The following is a 21,515-nucleotide window of genomic DNA, read 5'->3' as shown; positions in this document are numbered from 1 at the left end:
TGTTTCATGGCTAGGCTCATGTGGTTGTTTCTATGATTGTCTTCTTCATCATCCAACTCAGATTCTTCCTTTTGATTGGAGTCTACTTCTTTGTCTTTCTTATTCTTGGAGTCATCATCAGAATACATGCCTACATTATGTAACTCACTTCTTGTTCTGGGACATTCTCTAGAAAAGTGACCTGTTTGTTTGCAAAAATGGCAAATGAGTTTTTCTTTTTCTGGATCTGGGACATGGTTCCTTCTTGCAAAAGAGTCAATTGGATTTTCAGCTTTATCAACTGCTGAGGTATTTTTCCAATTGTTTCTATTTGGATTGGTATAGTTGTTGGCTACAGGTTTATTGCTTTTCATAACTCTGTCTATGACTTCCTCAACAATTATAACCATGTCTTCAAAGTTCATCTCAGTGGCATCTTTCTTGTATCTGCTCTTAACAGCATGCTCAAGGTTGCCAGGACACTGTTTCAAGATCTTCTCACAGATGAGATAATCACTGAGTTCAGGCTGATAAGCTCTGAGTCTTTCTCTTTGGGTTCCAAACCATTTGTGGACTTTTCTACCATCATAATCAAAGTGGTCATTCTCAAACTCTTCTTGCATTCTCCATTTCCAGTTTTCAGTACCAAACTTATTCCTAATGGTGTTTTTCCACCAAGCCCAAGATTTGTTCCCATATTCATCTCTGAGTCCAAGGTACCAATTTCTAGCAGTGTCAGTAAGAAGAGTGGTCAACCTGCTGATTATCATGCTGTCCAACATTAAGTAATCTCTGACAAAAATATCTGTGTTCTTAATCCATAACTCATGGTTGTATGGCAATTCTCCTGAGAACTTCTCCCAGTCACTATTCTTTGGTATGCCTTTCCACAACTCTTTCCTCATTTCAGAATCAATTGATTCATGATCAATATAAGGGAATTCATCATTGGTAATTAGATTATTATCATTGCTAGCTGACTTGGAGGAATTGACTCTAGCAGATTTGTGGGGGTCAGGTAGAGGAGTATTGTCCATGGCATGTGGAGCTTTGTGAGAATCATATTGGGAAGGAGTTCTCTGATTGCTTTGATTGTGATGACTCTCACTCTGCACATTAAGCAATGGGTTATTATAATTAAGATGAGGAGGACAATCCCTATTAGCAGGTGCAATGAAACTTTCTAACTTGGTATTGGTTTGATGTACCACAGAAGAAATATCACTAAATCTTCTCATACTTTGCTCAAACCTGTTATGACCATTAGCTTGAAGATCACTCATTTTGTTTTCTAAAGAAGAAAGCTTGTGATGCATTTTGTCTTCCATATCATCTAAGTTCTTACCAAGTGTGTCCATGTTAGAGTGGCATTGGGCTTCATTGACTAGAATAAGGTCTTGTACTCCTTCCAATTTCTCTTGGACACCTTCCAGCTTCTCCTCAATGAGTTTTCTCAATTGTTCTAACTCATTGGTGTTCCCAGGTGGTCTTTCTTTGGCACAGTCTCCCACTTGGTTCAGGAATTGATCAAGCAATTTGGGCATAAATTCCTCTCTAAAGATGTCAATGATTGAATCATTCAGTACTTCTCTGAAGTTATGGACACAAGATTCTAACAATTTACCGGGGGTGGTTTCAAAATTTTCAGATAACTCAGACAGGAATTTAGAGAAGAGTACTTTTAATTTTCCTTCCAGCAACAAGGGGCCATTATTGGATAAGTTATCTTTCAAGGTATTTAGAAATAATTCTCTCCTAGAGGGCCTAGAGGGATTTTCTACGTCTAAACTTAAACCAATGGGAGAGGTTGAACTTATTGAGGAGTGCTTCTGCCTCTGCCTCTCCTGTTGTCCCTCCCTGTAGTTTGAGTGAGTCTCATATAGAACTCCCCTACATTGAGGATTTGTTTGGTGTCCACCATGGGAAGGTTCCTGTTTTTCCCGGATCCTCTCAAGCCGCGCGAAGGGGCTTGGGTCTGTCTGCCCGCGTGCAGCACGTCGGCGTGCGGATAAGGAGGTTGATGTTGTTGGTAGTTCGCGTCCTGGCGCTCGTAGGGATGGTGTCGCGACGCTAGGTTCGCATCGAGCTGTGTGGAAGCTGGATGGCATCTTGCCATTTGCTGTTGCAGCGGCGACGGGAGCGCGCGTTGAAGCGGCTGGTCGGAGGAGCGGGTAGGATCCCGGTAATCTACTCAGTGCGCTCGGTGTTAAAAATCCGGCGGCTCTGGCGTCGGTGTAGCCATCAAGGGCTGGTGGCTGGGGTGCGGAGCTATAGCTAGGCTGGGATGGGTCTGAGCTATTTGCTCTGGTTTGTTTGGCGGCTTGGTGCCGGTGGTCCTGTAGAAGAGGGACCTTTCTAAGCTTTCCAGCTTGTCCCGAGGGAGCCATTGCTGGCAGAGTCGACTGGCTTCGTCCCTCCCGACTATCTATACTATCTTGTCTTGGGTCGTTGCGGCCTAGGACAGGAGCATTCACATGGACTGGATGTTCAGTGATTCCCGGGCTCTGATGAAGAGGTTGAACTGGACGTTGAAAAGGTGGACTAGACTCGTCACCTCCTACTCCTCTCGAATGACTTCCATCGACCCGGAAGAACTCTCCATGCGTGGGGCCGGAGCGAGCGGAAGGAGGGATGGGCTTGGGGAGGCTTTCGTTTGTAAGCTTTCGTGAGGGGTGGCTGTAGAACTGGTCACAAACAAACGGCTCAGCAGCTCGTTGTAGCTTGCTCTTGGGCAGTTCTCCGCTGCACTCGCCGTCTCTTGCTCCACCTGACGAGGGATGGGATTGAATTGATTCGACTCCATGGCCATGGATGTGGCTCTCGAGTTGTACAGGGCTAATGTGATTACCGTCTCCTGCGGGAGGGGTTTCCCTTCCGCAAAGACCAATAGATCCTTGTTGACCATAAGCAAGGCTGACTCTACGTCTTCGAAGCCTCTCTTTGGCGGCAGGGCTAAGTTTGTAACGGAGGTGTTGCTTGGTTGAGATATCTCGGCCATCTCTGAGGGGCGGAGGCATATCGATCAGCTCAGATGTTTTCTTCCTCTGCGCTGTCCTGCGGCGTTTGATAACTTTTTGCGGTCTATATCGGCAATTACAGATAAGAAGCCGAGGAATCTTTTGAGCGCATTTAGATTTTTTTTATCTCTTCTTGTTTCGAAGATATAGACAATGCAATGGGGAATAAGTCCAACAAAAGGGTAAATAGCGGTGCGGAGGAGTCGCAATTCTGCACTTTCACGAGTACAAAGGGTATAATTTTTTTTTTTCAAGGGTTCAGTTAGGAAATTTATCAATATAGAATCAATTTTAGGATGTTTTTGAATAATTTTGACATTATTAAGATATGTAGAAAGATTTGTTTAGTGAATTTTTGAAATTTTAAGAGTTTCTGTTTGATTTAATCAGGATGATCAGTCCTCTGGCTTTAAGCAGTCTAGAATTATGAAAAAGATGAGTAATTTTCCCGATGAGGCACCCAATTGTGAGCCTGTGTCTCTTATGTGACAACAGGACACAAGAAAAATGGGTGGGCACTGATTGAATTCCTTGGGATAAAGAAATACAAGCAGTGGAGAGAAGAGGAATAGAAGAGAGAAACTGAGAAGAGAGAAACTTGATCTGTTTGAATTATGATTTAATATGGGCCAAGCTCTACCTGGAAAAGTAGGCTGCCAACTGTGCTAGAGATGCAACAGTCTCCACTCACACCAAGGAAACGGTGGTGGGATTCAGAAGTAGGTTGACTACTCTGCTCTGGTTTTAAAGGTCTTAACAAGAGATAACCTGTGGATCTTTTGGAGCAGAAGAGAGAAACAGAAGCAGGGAGAGAGCAGTCAAGAGCAACAGAGTTTCCTCTGAGATAAACAAGGTCAGTAGAAGAGGGTACTTACTGTCAATATCCTGTGGTGATACTGGGAGTGAAGTGGCCTCTGGTTAGTGATCCTGGGTGTCTCTGGGGTATGGTTCTGGTGTGCTGAAGTCTGTGGATCCTCCAGCTGCATGGGGGATCCTGACTTCGAAAATTTTCAAAGTTGGATGACATAATCACACATGTACATGTGGTTGGGAGCGCTCAGGCGCGACTACATGGCGCTGCTGCGCATGTGTGTCACAAACCACAAACTCTATGAAGGAGTAGAGATATTGTAAAGTGATCAGTGAACACTAGGTTCAAAATTGCATGAGAAATCAGAATCTGAAGTGAAAACAACCTTATGTCTTAAGGTTAAAAAGATATGAGCACATTTAGGTATAAAATGGAGATAAAAGGCAGTTTTAGGTCAACTGTGTTGACTCTAAGGCTGACACCATATCTGGGACACCATACCATGTCCCAGCCGCCCAAAAATATGTGCAAAAACTGTATTTTTCCCAGTACTTGGGCCCCACCATTTGGGACCGGCCCAAAACCTTGTACAGCAGAATGCCGCGCGCAACTGTATTCTTAAATTTTACCAGAAATTGGGTGCCATGGTACGTGATTCTCAGTCAAAATAGATTCTCACAAAAAAAAAAGGAAACTAGTGCAAGAATCTATTTTTTTCCCGCTATGGTACGCACCCTAACACCTACCACCAGGAAAAAAAAGTAGTCCCTTTATGGCAAGTGAAATGATGCAGCTTTGTTTTCTGCTCCAATGCTGCTCCTCTCCACCAGCACATCTAGGGCTCACATGACAGGTGTCAGGATCAAAGCACTCCATGTGAAAAAACAAGTTGATGCTCAGCTTTGGCCCCGGCCCAGCTGATTCTCAGCTTTGACCCTGGCTCAGCTGATTCTGAGTTTTTGACCTGGCCCAGCTGATGCTCAGATTTGGCACCGGCCATCTGATGATCATCTTTGGACCTGGCAAAGCTGATTCTCAGCCTTGGCCATGGCTCAGCAGATGCTCAGCTTTGGCCCTAGCCTAGCTGATTTTCAGCTCTGATCCCGTCCAAGCTGATTCCCATCTTTGTCCCTGGCCTGGCTCAGCTGGTACTCAGCAAGCTGAGCATCAGATGGCCAGCTGTCCCAGGACTGGGTCAAAGCTGAGCATCAGCTGGGACAGGACTAGGAAAAGGCTGAGCAAGGACTGGTAAAAAGCTGAGCATCAGCTGCGCCAGGACTAGTACAAAGCTGAGCATCACCTGGGAAAGTACTGGTCCACTTCTGAGAGTGAGCTGTGTGAAAAAGCTGAGTATGAGCTGGGCAAAAAATCTGAGTATGAGCTGGGTACCAAAGCTGAGTATCAGCTGGACAGAACTGAGGATCAGTTGGGCTCATCAAAAACTGAATAGGACCTCCTTGGTAAATTTTGGAAGTTGAGGAGATGGTTGGGAGATTGGGGTAGATAGTGGATAGATATTGGATAGATGGTGGGTAGCTGGCTGGAGCTGGTGTGATGTCACTTGTCATCAAATGACTATTTTATTTTCCTGTTGTACAGTTATGATGCATCCAAACAGGGCCTCTGACATTTGGACAACTTGAAATTTGAGGTGATTACTGTTCATTCCAGGTTATTTCTCTCCTTGAGGATCAGATCCCAAACACAAGCTAACAAAAGCTGTCAAGAACAATAGCCTTAATTGACCCACACACATACATTTTTTGTCAGACACTGAGACACTAAGTCCATGTGTCTACAATTGGAAAGTACATTTCTTATAACCTAATGGTTAAAGACTTCATTACACTGCGGACATCTCGTTGTTGCTGCGGCTGCAGCAACATCTGACGACTCAGTGGGGATTCAAACCCCGGGCAACATTTGGCTGCAGCAACATTTCGCTGCCAGTGGCCCTGTGTCACCCCCAAATCTTTCCCGCCTAAAAACAGACCGGTCGTTGGTTGAGTGAGTGTGTACACACTACCCTGGCCGGTGTTGACCGGTCATCCAGAGGAATGATACATACATACACACTCCCCTCAATCACCGGTGCTGACCGCTGTCTGGGGGAAAAGTACTCCTCTTGATGAGCACCACTCATTGAGGGCTCATGGTGTGCTCTTGTTGACTGGTCAGCTCAATGGCCGGTGCTGACCGGTCATCAAGGGAATCACTGCACACGATCCCTCAATGGGGCTGGTCATTTGTGCCAGGCGTCGGAGGAGGTGCGGACCAGTCTGTGCTGGCCAGCCATTGAAGGGAGTTTGGACTCCTCTCAATGACCAGTAGCACCTGGCCGTCAAGGGGAGTGTGGACTCCTTGATGACTGGTAGCGCCTGGCCGTTGAGGGGAGTGTGTACTCCTCGCAATGACCAGTCGGTGCCAACTATCAAGGGGAGTATTGTGTACTCCTCTCAATGACCACTGGACCAGTCGCCATTGGTGCTGATCATTGAGGGGAGTGTGTACTCCTCTTGATAGTCGGTGCTGACCATCAAGGGGAGTGTGTACTCCTCGATAGTTGGTGTCGACCATTGAGGGGAGTGTGTACTCCTTGATAGTCGGTGCCGACCATTGAGGGGAGTGTGTATCCTCTCGATGGCCCGTTTGTACTGGCCATCAAGGGGTGTATATGTACTATGTACCTAAATACTCCGCCAATGTCCAGCCCTGCGCCGGCCATCAGGGTGGTTTGCGGGCTTGTGCAGTTGTTGCTGCAACTGACAAATGAAAATATTGTGCAGCGTCATGATGTTGCTGCAGCCCGCAGCAACATTGAGATGCCCGCAGTGTTAGTAATTAACTCATGTACATGAAGTCATGAGTTCAATTCCCTGTCTTTACGTTAATATTGTACCTTTTATTTCTATGTACATTTATTATGGATTAAACCATAATATTTCACACTTTTTAAGTATGCAATTAACCTTGTTTCACATTGATTACTTATTTTTTCATACAGAGAGAGATAATCTTATCTCTCTATGTATTTATCCACATTAAGAACAATTTACACACAAACTGAGAGATTACAGAAGTATTTATGAAAATCCCTCACCTGAATTCCGTGGACTACTCACCTCCTTGGAGTTAAGGATCCCTCAGGACCTTGACTCAAAGGAGGGAGCTGACCCCCGTAATATAAAAGGGGGGGTCTTTCCCCTGGAGAGATTCTTCCCCCCAAGATTATTACCATACAAACCCGTGCACCTTACTACAAGTTATAGTGAGTGGGGTTTCTAAATAATCAACTGACATTTTCCTCCTTTCACAGCTTTTTAGACCTCTACTTGTGTAATTTCTAGGTACAGGTGATTGTTATCACACCTGTAACCTAGAAAATAACCTCTTCTTATCCAAAGCTACGGCGCATGGCTTGAGTAATCGCCGCGTCCCCTTACACTTGTAAGGGAGCTAGCCCCTCCGCTATTCAGCGTCAAGGTGAGGTTTATTCCCACTGGCTTTTTAAGCTATAGTGCGGCCCACTCTCCGCTAACCGCTGTCTAAGCCGTTATAGCGTAACTCAAAAACCCTATCAACTCCTTGTCACCGAAGAGACAGGAGCTGACATTTTTCATTGTTGGCATGGAGATAGTTTGTAGTAAAACTCGGATGTTGTAGTGTGACAAGGCTGCATAAACCAAACTAAAAACAAACATAACCCAAAACTTTTTTTTTTCTCTTTGTGTACAAAAAAGGGATTGCATGTTCTTGTCCAGTAATGGCAATGTGCAATTAAGGGAAGATCAAGAATGCAAAGGTATCAAGATAATAGTCGACTGATGAGACAAGCAAGGATCAGATATACTTCCAACCAAACACACCCGAAGATTGAGCATGAGACCCAAGAAATATCATCCAAAAAGCTTGCCGGCATCAGTTAATAACATCGCCCTTGTGGTTTCGTTTGGAGGAAGTTGAAGGGCGGGGGCGGGTGAAAGTGGAATATAAGCCAGCGTTTTGTTGTGTAAGCATAGGTTTGATCGAGGCTGGGTTGGTCTGGCTGAACTTCGGGGGAGGGAGCGTTGCATTATGATTGGCAGCAGTGGAGAGGGACGGGATATGGGCGGAGCCCGAGCCGGAGGGGCGGCTGCTTAGAGCCGGCTTAGAATGATGATGTCCAGCCACTGCGCCTTTCGGGGCCCGCTGTCCAGGCGGGACCTCGGCTGGGTAGTGCGGGGAATGATGCCCGGATGGTTGTTGGTGATTGATCGCACTTTGAGCTGGATGGTAAATGGATTGACGGTAGTGCGACGAGGACGAGGACGAGGAGCGGCGGCTCATGTCTGCCGGATTGCCCGACTGATGCAGGCCAGTCATCTGCTGGCTCGATGCTTGTATCATGGCCATGCGGGCTGAGAGCGAGTCGTAAGAGCTTCGTTGGCTGGTGCCCGTCGGCACGGGAATCGGTTGGACAGAGTTTCGTTGGCTGGTGCCCGTCGGCACGGGAATCGGTTGGACCGGCGGGAGACTTTTTCGGTTGGAGACCAGTTGCTTAACCAGCTGTCTTGCCTCGTTCATCCGCACCACCTGCTCCGCATGCCCTAGATTTCGGGCCGAAGCCAATAGAGAGTCAAGCATCGGATTCTGTAACGCTTTGGCTTTTGAAGTAAGCCAAAACTGATGTAGAGTCGATCAGATCGTCAACATCCTTACCGAAATCGTCACTGATACAAACCAAAAAAAAAAAAAAAAAGAAAACCCCTTACCCAGAGCTCGTCCATCTTGCTTCGATATTCCTGATTGCTGAGGCCTTGGAGTTCTGATAGTTTGATTGAACCGACTCGACTTACTTTCGCAGGGCGACTATGAACCTCATGTGATGACTTTTTCCCCACGTCATTCGAGCGATAAGTTTGGGTAACATAATCCCAGCTGAGTTGATTTTGGCCGCCTATCGGTTGAGAGCTCCCTGAACCGCTAGCGATAGATACGCCGGGCTGCAGAAGAACCCCGCTGATCTTTCTCTCCCACTTTCGTCTTCTTCTTTCAGCCTTCATCCGTTCTTCATCTCTCCGATTTTGCTCGAGTTGCTCCCGCGTCGGTGCTGGGGCGGTGATTTCCATAAGATCCGGAAGAACTTCTTGCTCTCCTTCCGATTGACTCGACTCGCTGTCTACTTCTTTCAGTGCTGTCGGTTCGTAGTTGTCATCGCCTTGACTACTCATGTCATCGTCGCCCCGATCCTTCTTCTGGGGCGAGTCGATGTCCTGTTGTGAGATATTATAGGACACATCTTTCCTTCTGCGGTGTCCCCTACCCGTCCCGGTCTCTTCTGGGTTTTCTTTGGCTCTCTCTGCCTCGTTGGCCTGCAAAATGCTGTCCCAAAACGACCGTTGATCTTGAGCGTTACTTGCATCTTTCTCATCCTCGGCTACATCGACATCGAGCTCTGTCAAGCCCTTCTCTCGACCTTCCCAAACTCTTGCAAATGCGAAAGATTTGTCAAGTTTGGCGGATTCTCCATCAGCGACCTCTTTCGACTTGGCTCCTTCGGCAGTTCGTTGTATCAAGTCGTCCAACTCCTCATCGGTATATCGTACGTCTTTCTGAAGGGCTTCGTCGGACGCGGTTAACACTAGATAAAAAACACTTCAGTCAAGCAGCCGACTGTGGAGCATATATTTACAAACTGACACTCTTGTGCACCATATTGAAGAATGCTAGCAACATCAGTAGCCTCGATCTCTTCTTCTGAAGCTTTTTGGATTACGAGGTGATCCTGTGGCAAAAGGGCGAATCAGTTAGAACATTGTAGACCCAGGGTCAGATTAGATGCAATATATGGAAATACATACCAGCACTAGTTTTCTCTTGCCGGTTTGGACAATCTTCTCTTCCGCCGAGCCTTTGACCATCAACTTGAAGACTGAGACTGGCTTTTTTTGGCCGAACCTGTGAGCGCGACTGATTGCTTGTAAATCGTTATGTGGATTCCAATCTGGGTCTAGAACGATGACCACGTCAGCAGTAGCCAGATTGATACCTGCTCCGCCTGCTTTGGTTGATAGCAGGAAGATGTTATAATTCGAGTTCTTGCGATTGAAATGATCTATGCGAGTCTGTCTGTCTAATTGAGATGTGTTACCGTCCTAAAGAAATCTGGAATTGAGCAAAGCTGAAACAGCAAAACATTACAGAGAAGAAAAAAAACTCCAAGTGACGGACCAGACGTAAGTAATCCATTTTTTCACCATCAAGAAATCTTTCCATGACGTCCAAAAACATGGTGACTACAAAGATCAACGAAATACCCTAGGGATCAACATCCACAATACTTGTATAAGAAGTATGGCGACCGAAAAGTTCGATTGCAACCAAGCATAACTCACATTGTGAAAAGATCAACAACCGATGACCACGGGCCAAAAGCTTTGGCAAGAATTTTCGCAAGAAAATTAATTTAGCTGAAGCCTCGACCAAGTTTTCCTGGACTTGTGCATCGGTGACATTGTCGGGTTCGATTTCTCGATCGTAGAGATATGGGTGTGCCAGCGTTTTCCTCAGCTGCATCAACAAGTTTTGGAAGCCCGCTCGGGTCTTCTTTTGTTTTGAACCTTTAGAATATATCGAGGTAATAAGATTGGCATTCCTTGAGAGAAGACCTCGGTAAACCTAGAAACACAAAGGGTGCAAGACGGTTAAAATGGAAAGATTGTTTTTGAGGGAAGTAAGACTAAGTCATCACCTGTTTCTGTAACGGCCTCATGGTGAGTGGAACAATGATTTCCGTCAAAGGAGGAAGATCCAAGACTGTTTCCTTCGTCCCTGCAAAGATTGCAACCCAATCTGTTAGTAGAATGCGCAAGATCTCGACTTAAGTGAAGCCCTCACTTCTAAGCATGTAAGGTCTGATGGTCCCTCTGAGCTCGTCGATGAGTACCGGAGTTAAGCTGAAAACCATTCGAAAGTTAGTAGCGGTCACGACGCTGGAAGACATCGAGCTCACGCGGAATATCGCAGCTCCATTTCATCGATCACATCCGGCGGATACTTCTGCGGGTTTAAGAACGACAGCAAGTTGAAAACTGAATAAAAGGAAGATACAATCAGTCACTATGGGTAACAAAATATCAGGGTTTTTTCTTGTGCACATACGTTCTCGTAAGTTGTTGTTAAGCGGCGTGCCAGACATCAAAATTCGGTGTCCAACTTGCAGGCTACTCAGAGCCCGAAATAAGCCGCCCTTCGGACCAGATTTCAGACGTTGGCCTTCATCGACGATGACGACCTCCCAGCGTTGAATCTCACGGAGCAGGTGTGCATTCTTCTCTGCGGATTGATACGTTGCTAGTACGACGGGGGCCGCCAGCTGTCGTTTGGACTTCCCTGAAGTTTTGAATAGCTCCCAATTCTGCACAACCTCGCAAGAATCAGAATCTCCAGGAAGTGAGACACACTTTACATCTGGGATCCACTTGGCACATTCACGAGACCAGCTGAAAAATAGTACATCATTAGCGGAAAGGCTTAATAATGGAATCGGAAATCGACTTACTTTCCAAGCGTACTGTTCGGTACTACAATTAGAAATGGCATGCGTCGTTCTTTGTTCTTTAGGACGGCAATCAGCGAGCATATTTGCACTGTTTTGCCCAGACCCATTTCATCAGCCAAAATTGTGGGATGTTGTCGGTGCCAGTTGCTTTATCCCCAAATAAAAAAATAAAAAAATGAGATGATAGATACGTCAGTGAGTTATTTGACACGAAAGGCCATTTCAATTTTGGACTCACAAATAGCAGAAGTTAACTCCTTCCAACTGGAATCCCATCAGTTGGTTGGGAATGAAATCCGGTTGTTTTTCAAGCGCGGAAAAAGAGCTTTCCCTACGGGGCGCGTCCAATTTGGCCAACTCTGTTGAATTCTTGACGGTAGGAACAACAAATTTTCGGAACTGCATAAACCTCTCCAAAGCTGACATGAACGCTGGAAAATACGGCGAGTCTTTGGGTGTCTTCTCAGACCAGGTGGCTATAAGGAAAAATAAATCAGCTACAGTCCTGTGTGACCAGGGATAGCGGGGAAAAAATAAATTACCATCAGCGTAAGATTGCTCTTCCCATTTGATGTAAGCTCGGTCCATCATTTCGTACATCTCCTCTGGTGTCTCCGGAATATCGGCCTCTTTGACATCTTCAATCAGAAGCTCATCTTCAAATTCGATCGACAAAACCCTTTCAGGTGTGAGCCAAGCCTTGGGTATTTTCAGCTGGGCGTCTTGATCCGGGTCCAAATTGAATGGCAAGCCATCATCATCCTGTTCAGAGTCAGCATTGGAGTCAGAGTCGTCCGAGTCGTCATGATCACCGCCGGAAAACTGTTTTAGATCTAAGGCGGGACCCTTGCTTAAAAAGTTGCGTAATTTAGCCGGATGCTTGGCGACAAGGTACCTGAAAAAGACGAAAAGCGGCTGTTGAGTTAGGACATCACCGAAGGAAGCTGAGTGTTTTGAAAATCCTGTGAAGGTTGCTTACGAGTGCGTAACCCAAGAGCAATCGGTAAAGCTAAAGGTTTCATACTTGCACAAGTACTCGGCTTGTTCGAATGGATCTTTGGGGTTGGGAAGGATCTGACGAGTTTTAGAGTCCTTGGATCTGCCTTTTGGTTTGTCGTGCAATGATCCGGTTAACTCTCGATTTCCAGACTGCGAGTCCTTGACAGGATCGAGCGCTTTGGGTACCGGCTTCCTCCAGGCAAGGATGATCTCGACGGAAATATCGGCCAATTCATCGCATTCAGCACAGGTCCAATCGGTCTGCCAGTATTCTGCAATATCTTCCAACTCTGTCGGATAGTCGTCCCCAACCGCAGGTAAGCAAGTATAATGGGCGGCCCGTTTACAACTCGTGCATCTGAATATTATAGGTTCTTTCGATGGCTTCGAGGTGACCGTTTCCTCGGGACCCCCAACTTGCGATTTGCCGTCGACTCCTCCCACAGGAGTTTCCTTGCGAGTCTTTTCTTGAGCTTCGATGGCTGGAGCCGCTTTAACCTCATCCTGCGTGACGTCGCCAGTAGAGTGATTTTGACCACATATCATACATTGAGAGCCGTATGGCTTGATGCATGCGGGGCATTTAAGGGATAACTTGATATCAGGTTGTTGTTCTCTTTTATCGGGTGGAATCTCGACTTCCTTTTCGTCCGTTTTAGGATCCCGAGCATCTCTTTGTCGAATGAGTTCTAGTCGCTCTTTTCGGTGCTGGGTGGTAATATCTTTCTTCATATCGGCCGGTAAACATCCAAAATGATATGCACTGGTGCAACCTGAACATTCTAACCAACAACCTTGCCTGTAAACATCATCAAGAGTTTGGAAACGATCTAGCAAGCTGCCGGCCCTCGGCTTCCCCTTACGATTCTTATTGGCTCGGATCCAAAGTTGCACAAGGTTAGGTTCATATTTCTCAGAGCATCTGGAACATGTCTGCAAATTAGAGGCAATAACGTCAAAAATTATGGATTATTTGATATGATCATAGACGAAAAAAAGTGAACTCTAGAGCTTGGCTTACTGCTTGATGCTCATCGCATGCCCTCTCGGAAGTGTTGGTGTTGGCGTGGGCGCTTGTAACCTGTCGAGAACGACGACTGGATGCATTTTCGCGAGACAATTCCAGTAAATCATCCTCGTCAGAACCGCCACTGGATTCCACTGCTCTGCGACTGCGTCGACCTGTTCTTTTTGTCTTTGCCGAGGCATCTTCCTCGGGTGCGAATGAATCACCTTCATCGTCCTCAATACCCGTCGAAAAGTCATATTTGGTTCGATTTCGCGCATCGCGGGTGCTCCTACGGACGTTTTCGTGGTTGCGGCCGCCCAGGTTTTTGTCGCCACTTCTGAGTTTCCGTCGCTTCTTCCCTGCTTGATCATCTGAGCTAGCACTCCCATTCGAAAGTTCCAATGGATCGGGCGAAGCTTGCTCGGTTAGATTGCTAGAAGAGTCGTCGCCACTGTCCGGAATTTCAGTCACGATGGGTACCTGTCTTGACCTCAGACTTCGCGTTATGGGCGGCTCAGGCGTATCGCCATTATCGGAAGCAGACCGCACCATCTTCTGCAGATCGATAAGGAAGCTCAGTTATGGGAGCGACAGAGAAAAAGATTGGATGATTGAGGATGTGTGTATGTAGAAGACTGAGGGTGAGTTCTGAGGAGACGATCAAGGGGGAATCAGCCAAGCATGCGACTGCGTGCAAGCCCACCGCGTCGGCGCGAAGAGCCCCTCGTGGTTTCTCAAAGGGGGCCAAGAAGAGGAATTCCACAAGAACTTCATGAGATGAATGGAGGACTGGAGGACTTCCCGTCGAGATCTGCAGACCCTGCAGAACCAGATCTGCAGACCCTGCAGAACCAGATCTGCAGCCCCTGGGACAGCATTTCCCCGCAAAAATTGAGTTTTGGCAAATAGCCCACAGGTACCTCCTGGCAGGTACCTCCTGTGAGCTATTTGCCATCTGCACTTGTATGTGTGCCTTACCATGCAGTTAGCTGAGTGTCATACTCAAGTTCAAGTAGTTCTTCATCACATGGAATTGTTACATATTGAATTTATTTGATCACAAGCACTCAAGAAGCGGTTTTATTGAAATCAGACAGGTACCTGTTTGCCATCTCTAAGCAACATCTCTTACACAAGCACGCTAATCCATATGCATCCTTATCAATTACATATGGCCCAGTCAGATAGGTGGGTACACTCCCTGCCTGGGTACCCACTCATTTATTCCTGGCAATGCTCAACACCTACACCTGCCAGGCGGGCACCCGCACATAGAGCCAGTACCCATGGCCATCTCTGTGTGGGAGTCATACCAAAAATTGTTTTTTAGTCAAGTGTGGTAGTGTTGTGTCTACAAGGCCTTTTTGAAACAAAAAATATCATACTGAAAGCATATGATGAGTGGTAGCACACCACAACACCCAAACTATGCTCAAACTCCCTCAGCCTTGGAATTCCCCTTTCAAAGTCCATATCTGAATGACTGTCACTGATCATGATGTGATGGACACTCTTGCACCAGGAAAAAATATAGTCACTTGATGGCAAGTGACATGATGCAGCTTTGGTTTCTGCTCCAGAGCTGCTCCAGCGCTGCTCCAAGTCTGCTCCACCAGCACTTGTAGAGCTTGCAGGACTGCACCAGAAGTTCAATATAATGAATTCTTGTACTTGTGCATGACCGTCAATCTTTTTGTGATATCCTATTAAATCCGCAACCAGGGTTGTTGGCTACGGCCAGTCCTGGTCCCTATTGGTACTCAAGATGTGGTTAGTGACATTTGAACTCTGTCTAGCAGGGCTTAAAATAGTGGGTGGATGGCTCCCGGCGCGCCGCATTGAAGGCATTATTCAAAGGGGGGCCACCAAGTAGAGCCCCTCAAACTGTGCGAGTGCAACAGCGGAGGGGGTTGAAGACAAACCGCACGCTGGAAGTATAGCGGCAGAGGACGCCTGGGGGAGGGGAACAAGCAAGCCGCGGCAGAGCAGGCTGGGGGGATTGTGGATTTGCAGTACATAACATGGCCCTGCAGCGGCGCAGCTGCCTTGGCCTCTAGTATTTTTCCTAGAAATCATGGGGAATTCCTTTACTATTAGCACATTTTCTGATGAAATTAAAAGTCTGTCATGTTTCTATGAGGGTATGATATCAGGATTACTACTTGAAAGCTGAGGTCGGCTTCATAATTCCAAAGTTTTTTTTGTTATTTCTTTTGATTTAATTGTATTCTTTAGAAATTTTATTATTCTCTTGCTACTCCAGTGTTTAAGATTTGAGCTTTTTCCAAATATTTGAAACCATCAATTTCCTTATGAGTTGCCATTAATTCTGGCTGGTGTTTTTGAATAAACATTGCTGCCTTCTTCAGTTTTTTTGCTGCATTGATACTCAAATCTAACCCTGCAGATCTAAAGTCAACCCCATGATAGATTGCCACATCCTGTGCCCAGATCTGGAGCCAGCTTGGCTGCTCTGCTAATAAAAATTCTATTTTTTTACGTAGTCTCCTGTCTATGGTAAATTTCTTCCAGATGCGGAATAATTTATTGAGAAAGGAAAAGGAACTTGGTGGGCTTGTATATTCAACTTTTTTAAATGCCTCTAAGATTTCTTTAGCTGCAAACTTGATTCTCTCTTTCTGATAAGACTTAGCCATTTTTTGAGATTTTTTTGAACGCTGTGAATCAAGTTGATGCTGATTTGATAAATTGTTTCTTCCTATTTCAAAGTGTCCAATATATTCAGAATCATTTTCAACTGCTCCAGTGTTGTAGATTTGAGCTTTTTCCAAGAGTTTGGAGGCATCACTTTCTTTGTAAGTTGCCATCAATTCTGGTTGATGTTTTTGAATAAAACTTGCTGCATTTTTTAGTTCTCTTTGTGTCTTTACGTCCAATGCTGATTCTTCAGATCTGAAATCAACTCCATGATAGATTGCCACATTCTGTGCCCACCTCTGGAGCCAGCTTGGCTGTTTTCTTAAAATCAATGCTATTTTTTTCCGTAGTCTCCATTCCCTGAATTTCTTCCAAATATGCGCGTAAAACATATTCAGACGGGAAATGAGACTTGATTGAGAGCTTTCATTAAATAAATTGGGTTTCTGTTGTTTTTTAACCTGTTTGAAGACCTTCAAGATTTCTTTTGCGGCAAAATCAGTTCTAGCATTCTGATAGGACTTGGCCATCTTGCGAGATTTCTTTTCATCCACTTTTATATCTTTTGCTCCTATCGCCATAGATGGCGTAGGTAAGGGTTCTGAAACAGTGGTTGGAGTTTCTGGAATATTGCTTTCACTGGCACGATGCAATGATTGCTGTGAATCAAGGCGGGGATTGGTCGATAAAACATTTGCTTCTCTGCTGAGATCTTCAATTTCCTCAACCGTGGCGCCTCCTTTTGAAGCTCGTGCGCTTGCTCTCCCGGCGGATGTGGTCGCAGTAAATGCACTGAGGGCGGGGTGTGCAAAAAACAGCCAGCCAGCAATGAACACATGATTGATCTTCATGATGCATTCACTAAAGTTTCAGTCAGCTTTAGACAAACCCAATTGAAAATTTCAATTGCGTTCTTCAGGATGTGTGCTCGGATTTTTTGGGTCAGATTTCGAAATGAAAAGGAGGATTGTGATAAGAGTCAAAACCGAAGGGAATTTCAGGTGCGTAAAAACTAACAGCAGCTGCGTAAAACACAACAACCGTGAATTCGAGAGGCGCAACGATGAAAACTGAAGTGGCGAGTTGTGAGTGGGTGAGTGTGCTAAGTAACAGTGTGTTTGCTCGAGACGGTAATGTCGATGAAGAAGAAAAGTAAAAAAGGAGCGGACACTCCAAATGTCTGAAGCATTTTACAAATTGTCTCGCCGAGTGGGGCCACACTTGTCCTCACTTGTCGCACTGCGCCGGCGGAGGATAAATTTGGCAAGTTCATTATTTCCCCGCAGGGCCGTTGAAGCTTTTCACGATCGTGGCTATCTGAAACTTGTTGGAGATGCCTACCCAAGGTGGAGCCACAAGGCATGAGAGGGACAAAAAGAAATCAGCAAATCATACAGAAAAACGAAGAGCACACCCTCGACTAAACGTATGTAAGTGGTGGAGTAATGACACCAGGCAAGCCGGGAAAGCGGCAAGAAGGAAATTTAAACGAGGAAAATAAGACTGGTCGGAAAGGAGCCTCACGCGTATGAGCAGAAAATGACCATGAAGCTTCGTGGAAAACGGCTGGCGTGACTGTGCTGTCCCATCGACGAGGACGAGGCCCTGCCGCTGGAGAAGGAAAACCGCCCTAAATGGTGTCGAGATATTCTTCATTGCCGCAGAGCTCCTTTGAAGTTCTTCTTCTCAAACGATACGGTGGACAACTAATGTCATGAAGGAGGGCCGGCCGACGACACGCCGCAAGCACACCGAGCTTCGCCCCCGTCGAAGAGGCCTTAATTAGTAGGATCAAGAACTTGCGCCACATGAGTCGAAAACGCAGCTCGACTCGAAGCAATTTTCAACACCTTTCCCTCCGCTCATACTCAAGCTTGTTCTGCAGAGATCAGATCATTATCAAGGCTAAAACCTTGTTTCTATTTCTGTCTCATGGCGTATACATAGCTCGAAACTGGGATCATTTTCCTTCGCTTATCTTTCCTCAATCAATATATTCCAAATTTGTCAAAGTATTTATGTACACGCACCAAGTTAGAAACGAAATTAGCCGTCTAAACGACAAAAAAACATACGTTTGGCGAGACGCCTGCTTGACCGAGCTCTTCCTGCGGTGACAGCAGGACTCTCTAGATATGTAGATATGTGTAATCGACGGAAGAATTGAAATGCTTTTCACAGAGAGTAGTCAACTCTCCATAGATCAAGAGTAATGAGACAATTAAAGACATGTCAATAATTGACCAACAGTTGATTTCTAAAACTGTCAGCTTTGTGCAGGTTGGTTTGAAACTGACACTCCTATGCGAAAGTTCTGCCTCACTTTTGTATCGAGTCCAGCTTATGTTGGAGATATTGTACGATGTGAGCATTTTGCCAAAGGTTAAACATACTGTCTTTTTGTTGTTATTCATTTCGCAATAAAGATTTATTCAAATGTTCAAATGTTCAGTTCAATTTTTTTTGCTTGTGTTTATAAATGGTGTTTTTGAAGTAGGATAAGAAAATGGAGAAAAAGAGAATTAGATCAGTTAGGGGAGGTCTGGTATTGGAAAAACGGGGAGGATGTAGATTTAAGATGATTATGTATCATAACAAGGTTTAGATAGAAGAAAGATAACAATAAAAACAGGCGAAAAAACAGGAATTGAGAGGAGGGTGGTATTTCATCGGGAGAGATTGTGATACAAGCTTAAACACACACAAACAAATTCATAGGATAACCAAAACAAACAACATCATGAAAGAGGAAGGGGAGCAAGAAAGGTTGAGGATTTCTTATATAGATCAAATATAACAATGAAGAAAGGTCCAAGGGATGAGGGGAAGCGAAGCAAGAGTAAACAAGATGATGAGGATTAGGCTACAGCATGTGATGGGAAGAGTATGCTTGGTGAGGTCGCTTTTTGAGTCAGTACGGGGAATTGAGGATATGTTGAATGGTGCTGGTAGCATGTGCCGAAGGTTTGGTGTTGGCGGAGGCGGGGATCAGGCTGACGGGATGCTGCTCGATCGACTTCCATCGGTTGCGCGATTCGACTTCGCCCTCACTGCCTTCCTCGGGCGTTCGTGGCGAAGGAGACGATGTGGTGGCAGTCGAGCAGGAGATGGGGCTGTTGGAATCGCTCGAGTCGCAGCCAGTGGGCTCTGAGGCAGCCATCGATGGACCGCTGTTAAGGACGGGCTCCTGCATCTCATAGAAGTCATCGGTATCGTCCTCTTCAACAGGGCCACACCATTCGTGGCACCATTCCTTCAGCTCTTCCTTGGTTACGTAGCAGTTGGAATTCAGGAAACCAAACAGTTCGCGCTCCATCCGGTTGACTTCGGTGATACTGAACATGTTTTGACCGACAATAACCCACGATTTGTTAGAGTAGGTGTCGTCCATTGACATCTAAGGGGAGTGGGGTAGCTCGATTAGTCACCAAACCATGGCTTTTATCGAGATGATTAAATAAATGCATACCTTTGATGCCAGCATCAGAGCTGACAGGAACAGACGGTGGGGGCTGGAGGGAGTTCCTCGGGCGGAAGGGTAACGCTGCTTAAGTCTGGTTAACAGCAGTAAAGACGAATGCACGATGGCATCGTTTAAACGGGTGCGATACAAGGCATAGGCCTGTGCGGAAATTGAAGTATGTTGTTTCATGTTGTCAGAGAACGTGATTACAGATTGTGAAGCAGCAGAGGAAAAAAAGACTAACGATGAAGTCGACCAATTTGGGCATGCGTTTGCCAGTCTCAGTGACGGGGTAAGGCTCGTCCTGGTTAGTGACCATGGGCGGGAAGAGGGTGGTCACAATCGAGGTGGAAAGCATCGAGATAGGACCGTAGCCGTAGTAAGGGTCACGGCTGGAGGTGGTGGTTGAAGACATTTTGTGGATTTTGGTTGTTGGGAGAGGGGGTGGTCTGAGCTGTTTGGTGGTGTGGAGGAGAGTTTGGTGTCAGAGAACTATTTACGAGGATAAACTTGAAGTATAACCACAGAGGGAAATATGTAAGTAGGGGCTGAAGGTGAGGGGGGCGGGAGATGGTGGAAAGCAGGGAGTATTTCGATCAACGAGAAGGGAGAGAGAGATACGGTGGAGGCTGAGGGCAGAGGAGATATTTATTTATGTATTTGGATGTGGGTCTGCGGAGAATTACAAGTATGTATTTATATTTAAATAGCTGTAAGGCTCAGTCAAGCCAGCCTCTAAAGGATAAAGAGAACAAGAGGGCAAGATAGGACGGGGTGCCAAGATCCGAGCGTAGGGTGAGGAGGGTGGTGAGGAGGGGAAGAAGGTGGGGGAAGGAAATTAAATGAATATAAATATTATTTTTGTTATTATTGTGTATGTATGTCGGATGGGGGATGATGAGCCAGAGGGTCTAGTTGGACGAATGGAGCGCCTTTTGAGGACATCGGATTCAAATCAACTCACGCTGGTCCTAGTGTGTACAGACTGATTCCAGCCGGGTTTACCGAAGATAGCTGGGTTGAGTGGTTGTTTGCGGCGGACTGGGACCAGAGAGGGCGTGCTGTTCTGGGTGGGTGGGTTGGGTGTGTACACACAGTCGGATATCTGAATTGGACGAGGACGCTTGAGGATGAGCGGGCTGGACTAGCAATCACCAGTTCGGCCGCGGCGTAGTTGAGGACTTTAATAACAGCAGAAGCGGTGATGATGTGGGGCTGGCTGGAGTCTGCTGAGCCCGGATTGGTACAGAAAAAAAGGAAATGCTGTTAGACCCGGACCAGATGAAATCAGCTGAGGTGGTGGAGGGGAGAGAGAGAGAGCGGATGGCTGGTAGTGAAGCTCGGGTGACTCTGGAGGGTGGTGGACTGGCCAAGTGCAGGCCAAGGAGGATAGAAGGAAACTATGTAGCTCGGGGACGGAGTTTGTAGAGAGATCGTATGTATTACAAAAGATAGTGTGCAGCAACGCTGTTGGTGAGAAGAAAAGGAACGAGCGGTAGCACCACCCTTTAACAATGTTCTATGGCAGTGTATGCAGATAAGTAGACTTGTAGGGTGTTTTTTTTCTTCAATTTTTTTTTTTGGATGCTATGTAATGGAAATTGAGCGAGCAGGACTAGCGCAGATGAGCGAAGAGTTGACAGAGAACAATCCAAGTTTGGCCCAAGAGCTGCTTGGAGGATGTCCAAAGGGGGAAAGATGACTCGGCAGCGACGGCCTATTTAAATTATAATCTCTAGCTGTTTCTTATGTACGGTGACTGTGGAATTGGAGATGATGATTTTGGGCAGGATGACCGCGCGGGAGTTGGGTGTGGAGGGTATAAGATTTTTAGGGTTGGTTGCACAAAGAAATCTTGTGGATGTGTGGATCTGGTTGAGCCGGAAGGTTGAGGACCAAGAGCAGGCTGCAAGAGATCTGTTGAAAGAATTGTGGCAGGGGTTCACTCAACCCTGCAGGTAGTGCTTGTAAGGTTGGAGGTGGTTATGGTGGTCCGAACTACATAATCTGAGTGGATCCTAAAGCAAGACTCACTGAGG

At 46.1% G+C, this 21,515-nt stretch overlaps 2 protein-coding genes across 2 annotated transcripts; both read right to left on the bottom strand.

Annotated features, from left to right (window-relative positions):
* Positions 1 to 7,725: 7,725 nt before the first annotated feature.
* PtA15_5A589 (uncharacterized protein) lies at positions 7,726 to 13,907 on the bottom strand (the record flags this gene model as incomplete). Its single annotated transcript, XM_053169366.1, has 15 exons — positions 7,726 to 8,469; positions 8,559 to 9,427; positions 9,487 to 9,571; positions 9,648 to 9,941; positions 10,018 to 10,082; positions 10,182 to 10,464; positions 10,538 to 10,617; positions 10,684 to 10,742; positions 10,799 to 10,877; positions 10,948 to 11,288; positions 11,348 to 11,494; positions 11,586 to 11,823; positions 11,890 to 12,242; positions 12,327 to 13,279; positions 13,368 to 13,907. 15 exons carry the CDS (start codon positions 13,905 to 13,907, stop codon positions 7,726 to 7,728), a joined length of 5,130 nt encoding a protein of 1,709 aa, XP_053020571.1.
* A 5,017-nt stretch (positions 13,908 to 18,924) lies between these two features.
* On the bottom strand, positions 18,925 to 19,891 carry PtA15_5A588 (uncharacterized protein; the record flags this gene model as incomplete). The annotated part of the gene is made up of 3 exons (XM_053169365.1): positions 18,925 to 19,410; positions 19,483 to 19,635; positions 19,721 to 19,891. The coding sequence occupies 3 exons, from the start codon at positions 19,889 to 19,891 to the stop codon at positions 18,925 to 18,927; spliced, it is 810 nt and encodes a 269-aa protein (XP_053020570.1).
* Positions 19,892 to 21,515: the final 1,624 nt, after the last annotated feature.

The sequence above is a fragment of the Puccinia triticina genome, chromosome 5A, assembly GCF_026914185.1.
Source record: "Puccinia triticina chromosome 5A, complete sequence".
NCBI classification, from domain to species: Eukaryota; Fungi; Basidiomycota; class Pucciniomycetes; order Pucciniales; family Pucciniaceae; genus Puccinia; species Puccinia triticina.
The sequence above is the reverse complement of the archived record's forward strand: the minus strand, read 5'-3'. Positions and strand labels throughout refer to the sequence as shown.